The sequence below is a fragment of the Mobula hypostoma genome, chromosome 1 (genome assembly GCF_963921235.1).
Source record: "Mobula hypostoma chromosome 1, sMobHyp1.1, whole genome shotgun sequence".
Classification (NCBI taxonomy): domain Eukaryota; kingdom Metazoa; phylum Chordata; class Chondrichthyes; order Myliobatiformes; family Myliobatidae; genus Mobula; species Mobula hypostoma.
Window position 1 is genome coordinate 102,588,638 of NC_086097.1, and position 12,062 is coordinate 102,600,699.

General features: G+C 42.3%; 1 protein-coding gene across 2 annotated transcripts in view; it reads left to right on the top strand.

Annotated features, from left to right (window-relative positions):
• Window positions 1-12,062, top strand: part of ubr1 (ubiquitin protein ligase E3 component n-recognin 1) — a 294,835-nt gene that overhangs the window by 80,757 nt on the left and 202,016 nt on the right. For both annotated transcript variants that reach the window (XM_063054144.1, XM_063054153.1), the window contains one exon: window positions 10,409-10,547. In XM_063054144.1, coding sequence (XP_062910214.1) covers window positions 10,409-10,547 — 139 coding nt within the window. The remainder of the gene's footprint in view (window positions 1-10,408; window positions 10,548-12,062) is intronic.

A 12,062-nucleotide genomic window follows, 5' to 3' on the forward strand; every position in this document is an offset into this window, starting at 1 on the left:
ACTAACTTTAAAGGCAAGATTCTGTTCCTGGCAGTAGTGTCCCAGAGCTGTGTTACCTTCAGCTGATGCTGCGCTGTTTATAATTTCCAACTTTTTTCAAGTGTTAAAGCGGTTCTCTGCCGCTCAGCTGACGGCCCAGGACATGACATCGGACGCTTAGGAGGCATAGTTAAATATTTCAAGCGCAAAATCACTGCACCGTAGGTTAAACCAACAGAAGTTTAAGATCGCGCATCCACACCTTGCCAAAACCAATGCGAGAGTGGCAGGAGAGAGATTGTGAGGTGCACGCGCACCTGATTTGTATTGCGGGAAAGCAGTGCTTCTTGTACCAAAGGTGAGACTGTGAGGTGTGCGCACTTGACTTGTATTGGCGGGAAGGCAGTGCTCTTCGCATAACTGTGAATTTTGGACGCATATAACGAGACGTTGGTACAAATAGGTTCTTCACATAACTGTGAAGCTGCATTGTCTGAAGACGCATATAACGAGGATAGGGTGTATAAAGAACACAATTAAAAACATTTTTTTAAATTAAATGCAATCGTGAACAATAGCCATATCAGAAATGCTGATCAAGTCAGCTAATTCCCAAAGAGAACTCTGATAGGCTAATCAGATGGTTCACTGCTGCTCAGCAATAGAACACAAAAAAATCACGTACAATTAACGTAAGATACATAAGATTAATTTATATAGATAAACTGATCATATGTACATAAAGTGACACTTGGTTACACGGGTGTCTGTACATAAGGTGACTGACAGGAAATGATAAAGTATTGATGGTAGGATAATGGGTGGAGGTGTTGATCGGCCTACGGCTTAGGGAAGAAACTGATTTTGAGTCTGGTGTCCTGGCATGGATGCTGCATAGGCTGTTCCCTGGTAGGAGAGGGGGCAAACAGTCATGACCAGGATGGGTGGGATCCTTTAATGATAATGCTGGCCTTCTTGTGGCATCTTTTTGTATATAGGTCGTTGATGGCAGGTAGGCAGGTGCCAGTGGTGTATTGGGCAGTTTCAACTCCCTGTTTCCCTGTTTCTCTGTTTCTAAAGCACTCCTGTCCACTGCAGTGTGGTTTTGTAGCATGTCAGGATGTTCCTTACTGGATATGAAGAAGATGGTGAATATTGGTGTGCATGGCCTTCTGAGAAAGTGGAGGCATTGGTGTGCTTTCTTGACTGTGGAGTTTGTGTTCTGGGACTGAGATGTTGTGGGAGATGTGCTGTTCCTGGGTTTGAAACTGCTTGCCATCTGCCCTGCTGTGCTGCCGATGTGAAGGGGGGTGTGGTTTTCCTGAAGTCAATGACCATCTCCTTTGTCTTGTTGACACTATTCCTATTAGGACTGTAGGAATATCGATACTAGAAGTTAATCATCTGTTTAGGAGGGACCTGATTGTTTGGGGAAAATGAGAGTGATTACAAAAAAATACCAGCCTTTCCAGGACATACAGTGAATTAGTGATTTTTTTAAAAACTGGAATTTATACTGTAAAGCTCATAGAACTATTTTTAAAATTATTCTTGCTAAGTTATTTTTTATGTACAGTCCTGCTTGAGAATGTTGTAAACTTTATCAAACCCATCTGTGGTAGTTTGCAGATTCCACTCTGATCTCATCAGCTACCTCAGAACCCACAAGGCTGAAGTGGAGACAAAATCTTGAGGGTCTCCCTAAGAAAGGGCATCCTAGTGAAATCTTGATTTTGTGCATAAGAATCTTGATCAATACTGAAAAGCAATTCATTTCAAAGTTGACAAACATCAGTAATTTGAAGTTCAAGAGGTCAAATTTAAAAGTACATTTATTATTGAAGTATGTATGCTATATATAGCTTTGAGAGTCATCTCCTTACAAGAATCTGCAAAACAAAGAAACCTAACAGAACCCATTAAAGACTGTCAAGCACTCAATGTGCAGGGGGAAAAACAACTCATGCACACCAAAAAGTATGCAAATAAAATTTAAAAGACAGATTCTGCAGATACTGGAAATCCAAGCAATTCACACAAAATGCTGGAGGAACTCGGGTGGTCAGGCAGCATCTCTGGAAATGAACAGTTGACCTTCCAGGCCGAGACCTACCTTCAGGACTGGAAAAGGGGAAGTCCCCAGAATAAAGTGGTGGGAAGAGGGGAAGGAGGATAGTGAGAAGGCCTTGGGTGAAGCCAGGAGGTGGGAAAGGTAAACAGCTAGAGAGGAAGGAATTTGATAGGAGAGGAGAGTGGACTATAGGAGAAAGGGAACGAGGAGAGGACCCAGTGGAGGCGATAGGCAGGTGAGATGAGGTAAAAGGCCTGAGTGGGGAATAAAAGAAGAGGGGAGGGCAGGGATAAATGTTTTTCCTGGAGTGAGAAATCAATTTTCATGTGTCAGGTTGGATGCTACATAGATGGAATATAAGGTGTTGTTCTTTCACCCTGAGAGTAACCTCATCGTGACACAGGAGACCATGGATAGACATATTGTAATGGGAATTGGAATTAAAATGTTTGCCACCAGAAAGTTCTGCTTTTGACAGATGGAGTGGAGGAGCTCGACAAAGTAGTCCTCCAAATTTTCAATGGGTCTCATCAATGTAGAGGAGGCTGTATCAGGAGCGCTTTATCCAATCATAGAGAAGTACGACATAGAAACAGGCCCTTTGGCCCATCTAGACTATGCCAAAGCCATTTAAACTGCTCACTCCCAACAATCTGCACCAAGACCATAACTCTCCATATGCCTATTATTTATGTACCTATCCAGATTTTTCTTATACATTGAAATCGAGCTCACATGGGCCACTTGTGGCAGCTCAGTCCACGCTCTCATGACTCTGAGTGAAGAAGTTTCCACTCATATTCCCCTTAACCTTTTCACCTTTTAGCCTTAACCCATGATCTCTGGTTGTAGTCCCACAAAACCCCAGTGGAAAAAAGCCTGCTAATATTTACCCTATATGTGCCCCTCATAATTTTGTATCGCTCTATCAAATCTCTCAATCTTCTACATTCTGAAGAATACAGTCCTAACCTATTCAATCTTTCCTTATAACTCAGGTCCTCCGGTCCTGGCAGCATCCATGTAAAATTTCTCTGCACTCTTTCAAAGTTGTTTACATCTTTCCTGTAGGTAGGTGACCAAAACTGCACACAGTACTCCAAATTAGGCCTCACCAATGTCTTATGCAACTTCATAATATCCCATTTTCTGTTTGCAATACATTGATTATTGAGGACCAGTGTGCCAAAAGCTTTCTTTATGACCCATCTACCACTTCCAACAAATTATGTACCTGTATTCCCAGATCCCTTTGTTCTACCACATTCCTCAGTGCCCTGCCGTTCACTGTGTTCCTGGTTGGTCCTGCTGAAGTGCAAAACCTCACACTGGTCTACATTAAATTCCACCTGCCATTTCTCAGCCCATTTTTCCAGCCTTCCTCACTGTCCACTGCTCCCCCACTCTTGGTGTCATCTGCAAATTTGCTGATCTAGTTAACCACGTTATCATCCAGATGATTGATATAGGTGACAAACAACAAAGAGCCCAGCACCAATCCCTGTGGTACACCACTAATTGGAGGCCTCCAGACAGAGGGGCAACTCTCTACGACCACTCTGTGGCTTCTCCCACAAAGCCACTGTCTAATCCAATTTACTACCTCATCCTGAATGCCATGCGACTGAACTTCCTTGATCAGCCTCCTATGCGGGACATTGTCAAATGCCTTACTAAAGTCCAGGTAGACAACACCCACTGCCTTGTCTTCATGCACTTTCCTGGTAACTTGCTTGGGGGAAAAAAAAACCTAAGATTGGTTAAACATGACCTACCATACACAAAACCATGCTGCTATCCTTAGTCAGTCCATGTCTATCTAAATACTTGTGTATTCAGTCCTTAGAATACCTTACAATAACTTTCCCACTACTGATGTCAGATCACTGGCCTATAATTTTATGGTTTCTGTTTAGAGCCTTTTTCTTTTTTTTTTAAATTTTATTTTTATTTGGATAAGGAGTTCACAATTATTATGTACTTTTTTCACACATATAACCTTTTCCATTTTTTTATATGTATAAAACCACAATTATTTATACATTCTTAAGTACACATTGAGATGATATAAAAGCAAAATAAACATTTAAATAGATAATTATGTACTGTGGTAAATCTAACCTATTAGGCTAAGTAATGAAATTAGTTGTTAAGAAAAATGGTAATAATAGTTTCCATACAACCCTTCTGGACCATTTCCACTGGTCCAAAATGTTGCATACAAGCCTATATACCAACCATTGTAGGTGTTTATATCCCAATTTGTTCGTGCTTGTTCCTGCCCGCAGACATAATTATCCAATCCCTATGTACTTATTTACTTAATTTTTCAAACAGCAGAACAACATTGGCTATCTTCAATCATGTGGTATCTCTCCTGTTGTTAAGGAGGTTTTAAATATCTTTGCTAAGGCCCCAGTAATTTCTACACTTGCCTCCCGTAGAGTCCGAGGGAACACCTTGTTAGGCCCTGGGGATTTATCCACCCTGATTTGCCTCAGGGTAGCAAAACATCTCCTCCTCTGTAATTGGTACAGGGTCCACGAAGTTGATGATGTTTTTCCTCAATTCTATAGACTCTGTAATTGTCTCCCGAGTAAATACAGATGCAAAGTGTTCATTTAAGATCTTCTCCCATCTGTTGTGGCTTCACACATGGATTACCATTCTGGGCTTCCAGAGCAGGGGTCACCAACGTTTTTTGCACTGCGGACCGGTTTAATATTGACAATATTCTTAATATTCTTGCAGACCAGCCGACCGGGGTGGGGGGGGTGGAAATGTGTGGGTGCGTGTTCAAGTAGGGTTGCCAACTTTCTCACTCCCAAATAAGGGACAAAAGTACCAGTCAAATACGGGAGGCTTGTGTTTACCTCGAGAAAGACTACCATAACCATGAAGCCTTGTGCGGGCACCTGTGTGCACATGCGGGTAGGTGCCGATTTTTTTCCTACAAATCGATTTTGGCTTAATCTTCCCGATTCTATTAAGCGAAACTACACTGTACATACATTATTTCTACTTTATATAGGCTGTGTATTTATCATATCATTTCTGCTTTTACTATATGTTAGTGTTATTTTAGGTTTTATGTGTTATTTGGTATGACTTGGTAGGTTATTTCAAGTTCAACAGTGCATGACAGGGAATGAGGAAAGGTGCAGCTGACTCATGTTGTTGCCTTTGCTGCCCAGTGGTTGGGGACCGCTGTTCCAGAGGACCAATTTTGTACCTAGTGATCCTATTGCTCTTAATGTACCTATAGAATCCCATGGGATTCTCCGTTACCTTGTCTGCTGGAGCAACTTCATGCCTTCTTTAGACTTCCTGATTACTTTTTTAAGTGCTTTCTTGTAATGCATAAGCAGCTCATTTGTTCCTACTTGCTGAGACCTGCTGTGCATCTTTTTTTTCCTAAACAAGGGTCTCAACTTCTATTGAAAACCAAGTTTTCTTATAGCTATTATCTTTACCTTTTATTCGGACAGGCACGTGCAAGCTTTGTAGTCTCAAAATTTTGTTTTTGAAGGTCTCCCACTTACCAAGTACACCCTTGCTAGAAAGCGGCCTGTCCCAATCCACACTTGACAGATAAAGACCCTAAGACGGTAAGACATGGGAGCAGAATTAGGCCATTCATCCCATTGAGTCTGCTCCGCCATTTCATCATTGTTGATCCTGGATCCCACTCAATCCCATACACCTGCCTTCTTGCCATATCCTTTGATGGCTCTGGGTACCCCCACCATAGTAAACATCCTCTCCACATCCACCTTATCTAGTCCTTTCAACATCTGGTAGGTTTCAATGAGATTTCCCTGCACCCCCCCCCCCCGGCATTCTTCAAAATTCTAGTGAGTACAGGCCCAAAGCTGCCAAACACTCGTATGTTAACCCCTTCATTTCCAGAATCATCCTTGTGAACCTCCTCTGGACACTTTCCAGTGACAACATATCTTCTCTGAAATATGGGGCCCAAAACTGTTGACAGTACTGCAAGTGTGGTTTGACTAGTGTCTTATAAAGCCTCAGCATTGTCTCCTTGCATTTATATTCTATTCCCTTGAAGTAAATGCTAACGTTGCATTTGCCGCCTTTACTACAGACTCAACCTGTGAATTAACCTTCTGGGAGTCTTGCACGAGGACACCTAAGTCACTCTGCACCTCTGATGTTTGAATTTTCTCCCCATTTATATAATAGTCTGCATTATTCTTCCATCATCTAAATCACTGACAAAAAATGTAATAAGTAGCGGTCCCAATACTGGCCCCTGAGGAACACCACTAGTCACTGGCAACCAACCAGAAAAGGCCACCTTTATTTCTTCTCACTACCTCCTGCCTGTCAGCCATTCCTTTATCCGTGCTACTATCGTTCCTGAAACGCCATGGGACTTTATCTTGTCAAACAGCCTCAAGTGTGGCACCTTATCAAATGCCTTCTGAAAATCTAAGTAAATGACATCTACTGCCTCTCCTTTGGTTACCTGCTTGTCACTTCCTTAAAGAACAGATTTGTCAGGCAAGATTTCCCTTTACAGACTCATAGTCATAGTCATACTTTATTGATCCTGGGGGAAATTGGTTTTCATTACAGTTGCACCATAAATAATTAAATAGTAATATGTAAATTATGCCAGGAAATAAGTCCAGGACCAGCCTATTGGCTCAGGGTGTCTGACCCTCCAAGGCAGGAGTTGTAAAGTTTGGTGGCCACAGGCAGGAATGACTTGCTATGACGCTCAGTATTGCATCTCGGTGGAATGAGTCTCTGGCTGAATGTACTCCTGTGCCCAACCAGTCCATTATGTAGTGGATGGGAGACATTGTCCAAGATAGCATGCAACTTGGACAGCATCCTCTTTTCAGGCACCACCGTGAGAGAGTCCAGTTCCATCCCCACAACACCACTGGCCTTATGAATGAGTTTGTTGATTCTGATGGTGTCTGCTACCCTCAGCCTGCTGCCCCAGCACACAACAGCAAACATGATTGCACTGGCCACCACATACTCATAGAACATCATCAGCATCATCTGGCAGATGTTAAAGGACCTCAGTCTCCTCAGGAAATAGAGACGGCTCTGACCCTTCTTGTAGACAGCCTCAGTGTTCTTTGACCAGTCCAGTTTATTGTCAATTCGTATCCCCAGGTATTTGTAATCCTCCACCATGCTGACTTTGACTTGTTATATCATTAGTCTCCAAGTACCTTGAAACCTCATCCTTAATAATAAACTCCAACACTTTCCCAACCACTGAGATTAGGCTAACTGGCCTATAATTTCCTTTCTTTTGTCTTCCTCCCTTCTTAAAGAGTGGAGTGACATTTGCAATTTTCCAGTCCTCTGGGAGCATGCCAGAATCAAATGATTCTTGAAAAATCATGACCAATGCATCCATTATCTCTTTAGCAACCTCTCTCAGGACTCTGGGATGTAATCAGTCTGGTCCAGGTGACTTGTCCACCAGAAAACCTTTGAGTTTGCCTTTCATGCTTTCCTTTGTAATAGCAATGGCACTCACTCCTGCTCCCTGACACTCACGGACCTCTGGAACACTGCTAGTGTCTTCCACAGTGAAGACTGATTAAGTTAATCTTTTTCCCCCATTACTACCTCACCAGCATCATTTTACAGGGGTCCAGTATCAACTTTCACCTCCCTTTTACTCTCTATAGAACTGAAAATACTGTTAGTATCCTGCTTTGTATTAGTGGCTAGTTTGCCCTCATATTTCATCTTTTCCCTTGTAGCTTTTTTAGTTGCTTTTTGTTGAATTTTAAAAGCTTCCCAATTATCCATCTTCCCACTCACCTTTGCTACCTTATATGGCCTTTCTTTGGCTTTTATGCAGTCTTATGCAGTACCCTTGTCAATCACGGTTGCCAACCCTGTCATTTGAGAACAACTATTTCTGTGGGACATATCTGTTTTGCACCTTGTTAACTATTCCCAGAAACTTCAGCCACCTCTGCTCTGCCGTCATCCCCACCAGTATGCTCCTCCAATCCACCTGGGCAAGCTTCTCTCTTATGCCTCTGTAACTCCCTTTATCCCATTGCGATACTGATACATGTGAGTTATGCTTCTCCTTCTCAAACTGCAGTATGAATTCAATCATATGATCACTGTCTCCCAAGGGATCCTTTATGCTAAGCTCCCTAAAAGGATCTGGGTTATTACACGACATCCAATCTAAGATGGCCTTGCTCCAAGTGGCTCTAAAAAGCCATCTAATCGGCTTTCCTTCGCTTATGATCTGACACCGACCTGATTTTCCCTATCTCCTTGCATAATGAAGTCCCCATTACAATTGTGACATTACCCTTATTACATGCGTTTTCCAGCTCCCTTTGCAATCTCAATTCTACATGGTGGCTGTTATTTGGAGGCCTATATATGATTTCCCACAAAGGATATTTTTACCCTTGCAGTTTCTAAACTCCACCCACAAAGATTCAACAATCTCTGGCCCTATGTCACCTTTCTAAAGATGTAATTCCATCTCTTACTAACAGAGCCACACCACTGCCTGTCCTTTCGATACAAAGTATAATCTCTGGTGTTAAGCTCTCAACAATGGCCTTCTTTCAGCTAGGACTCAGTGATGCCCACGACATACAGTCCAATCTGTAATTGCTCCACGAGTTTGTCCACCTTATTCTGAATGCTATTTGCGTTTATATACAGCACCTTCAGTCCTGCATTCTTCACCTTTTTGAATTTTGTCTCCATGGTACAATTTAACTCTTTGCTCTGTTTGTTTGCATTGTACCCAGTCATTGGCTTGTTCTTCCTTGCATTCATGTTACACCTGTAGCCTCCTGGTAAGCCTCAGGCTCGCTCAGCTCACTTTCGTCTGGGGGAGCAGCCTTCGGCCCCGCCAAACTGGGTAATCAAGTTTGTGTGGATGCCATGTGATGTACCCCACACCGCCAATTAACAGACAGCACACAATGTACGATTTACAGATTACACTTTATAGATCTTACTGGAACTATGTAATTAATCGAGATACAATATAAAAGGTGCCAAACTTAATCAGAGTTCAACCATTTTGTGCTCAACCGTTGGAGCTCAATTAATGGAGTCTTCCTTCCACCATTTGATCTCCTCCGACCTCCTCGACCTGCCGCCTGGGACCAACCACAGTGGTTGACCAGAGTGCGTCCAGCACGTTCTTCCTCTTCGGTTCTCTTCCCAAAAAGCCCTGGGCTTCGGACTCCCTCTTGGGTCTGATCCTCGCCCAGTTTACAGCATCTCTCTCATCGCGTCTCCTGTCTCTGTCCCCATCGCGCCTTCTGCCCAAAGCCTGCGAAAACAATAGCTTACAGACACACAAGAAAGAATAACATCTATCCCAATTGGTTAGCAAATTAATACAATTCTCGTTATCAGTAATTATAACCCAAACAAGCTGCTACTGCTAACTCAGCAGTTAACATTACAGAGGAGCCATTTTATTAGCCTTAGCAAATAACATGAAAGAAGAAACCACTTACACATCCATCATCTACTTATAAAACTGCTGGCACACCCTCAGCTCCCTCCTACTGATTCCCATCCTGTACCATAGAAGTTTAAACCACCTCCATTTTGAATACAATTAAAATAGGTCTTTCTCCAATTTAGAACCTCAACCCATGGATCAGACCTATCTTTTTCCATATTTGCTTTGAAGTTGATGGCATTATGATCACCAGATGCAAAATGTTCCCCTGCACAAACTTCTGTCACCTGCCCTGTCTCTTTCCTTAATCACAGATCCAGTATCGCACATGCTGTCGTTGGGACTTGCATGTACTGATGAAGGATGCTTTCCTGAACACATTTGACAAATTGTATCCCATCTAGTCTTTTTACATTATAGGATTCCCAGTGGAAAGTTATAATCACCTACTACTATAACAGCCTTCTTTCAATCGGCTACGATCTCTTTACAAAGTTGTTACTCTAAATCCCTTGGACTGGCTGTGTAATAGCATTGTGTTAACCCCTACACTACCATGCTGCCCCCATCTTCCATTCTATAAATAAATTCATAAAAACTGTAGGGTTCAGTTTTTCTTTCAAATGCAAGTATTAAGATCTCAGAACCACAGAAGTATTTATTGTTTATTAATTAGTAAAAAATGCAGTAGGCGACATCTGATTCTCTGATTAGTGCTGTCTAATAGAGGAGTCTGGAAATTTAAATGTGCTGTCAGTGGTAGAGGATTCCATAGCTTTGGGCAGAGAAGTCAGCTAATGTCTTGTACTATGCTTGCCAATTTTGTCTAGTAATGATAATTGATGACAATCTGAATAAAATGTGTTGATGCAAAGTCTTACTCTTGTGCTTTTTATCCCCCAAAGGGAGAAGTTGGACTCTTATTTCTGTTTGCTGTTTAATGATAAGCAGCCTTTGTTTGACCACATAATTTACTTGCTCCAGCGGGCATTAGACTGTTCACAAAAAGAAGCACAGAATTACGCTGCCTTGATAGATAGAGAGGTAAGTGCTGTTTGCTGTTGTGGACTCTTGTGTAAACAAGTTTGTATAGAACTTTCTCTATATTAACATGAAGAAATATTCATACCAAAAAAGTTTAGTTAAGCTGGCAAAGGTTGGGAAAGAGAGTGTACATTGAAGCTTAGAGTGATAATTATACAGCATAGGCTTTAAAACTGAAGACTTAGCCATCAATGTGGGGTCAAAAATGTCCAATTGACTAGATTTAGAAGATTGCAGAATTCTCACAGTTTAGAGATTTGGATAGGGTGTCAATACCAAAAAAAAATACAAGCACGAGACTGGATTATATTCTTCGCTTTCTTTTCTTGTGCAGAAAAACAAACAGGCTTGGATCTTGAATAGGAAAATTAGGAAATATGTAAGATAGGAAATACAGTCGGCCCTCCTTATCCACGGATTCAACCAACCGTGGATCGAAAATATTTGAAAAAAAATTCCAGCAAGTTCCAAAAAGCAAAACTTGAATTTGCCGTGCGCCAAGCACTACGCTTAATCCACGTGAATGAAGTGATGTGTAGGCATGCCCTGCTGTAGCCTCCCGCCATTTCACAGATCCTCAGTCTCTCTCCAGCACTCATTGTTTGAGCATTGTTGGCCTTGCTACTTGTGTTGTGTGCCCCCTTTGTTTCTGTGAAAGAATGGCTCTTAAAAAGCAATTAAGTGGTCAAAGCAATTCCTCTGAGGCCAAGAGAGAGTGTAAAGTGCTATCTCTCGCTAAGAAAATAAAAATCTTAGATCTTTTGAAAAGTGGCATGTCACTCGCCGAAGTGGGCCGTAAAGTCGGTAAGAATGAATCGAGCATTCGCACAATAAAGCAGAAAGAAGGTGAAATTCATGGAAGTGTTAGTGCTACCCCTACAATGGCAAAAATGGTCTCTCTGGTTCGTGATAAAGTGCTTGCGAAGACTGAGAAAGCATTAGGTATGTGGCTGGAGGACATGTCACAGAAGCATATCCCTGTTGATGGCAAAATTATGCGTAAAAAAGCATTTAGCCTCTATGAGCACCACTGTGAGGGGGTTGAGGAGAGCGAGAGGAAGGAGTTTCTAAGGGTAGTAAGGGATGGCTGGCTAGCTATGTAAAGTGCTACAGCCTCAAGAACTTAAAGATCACGGGAGAATCGGCATCGACTGATGCTGAGGCAGCATCAGCGTTCCCAGAAGAGCTCAAGAAACTCATAGAAGAGAAAGGCTACCTTTCAGAGCAGGTCTTCAATTGTGATGAAACAGGCTTGTTCTGGAAGAAGATGCCCAATTGTACCTACATCCATAAGAGTGCCAAGCAGGTCCTGGGGTTCAAGGCCTGGAAAGATCGTCTTACTCTGGTGCTGTGTGGCAGTGCAGCCAGTCACATGATCAAGCCAGGACTCGTCTACCGAGCAAACAATCCCCGGGCCCTTAAGAACAAAAACAAAAATTGCCTACCTGTGTTCTGGCAACACAACAAGAATGCTTGGGTGACAGCGATCTTGTTCTTGGTATGGTTCCACCAGTG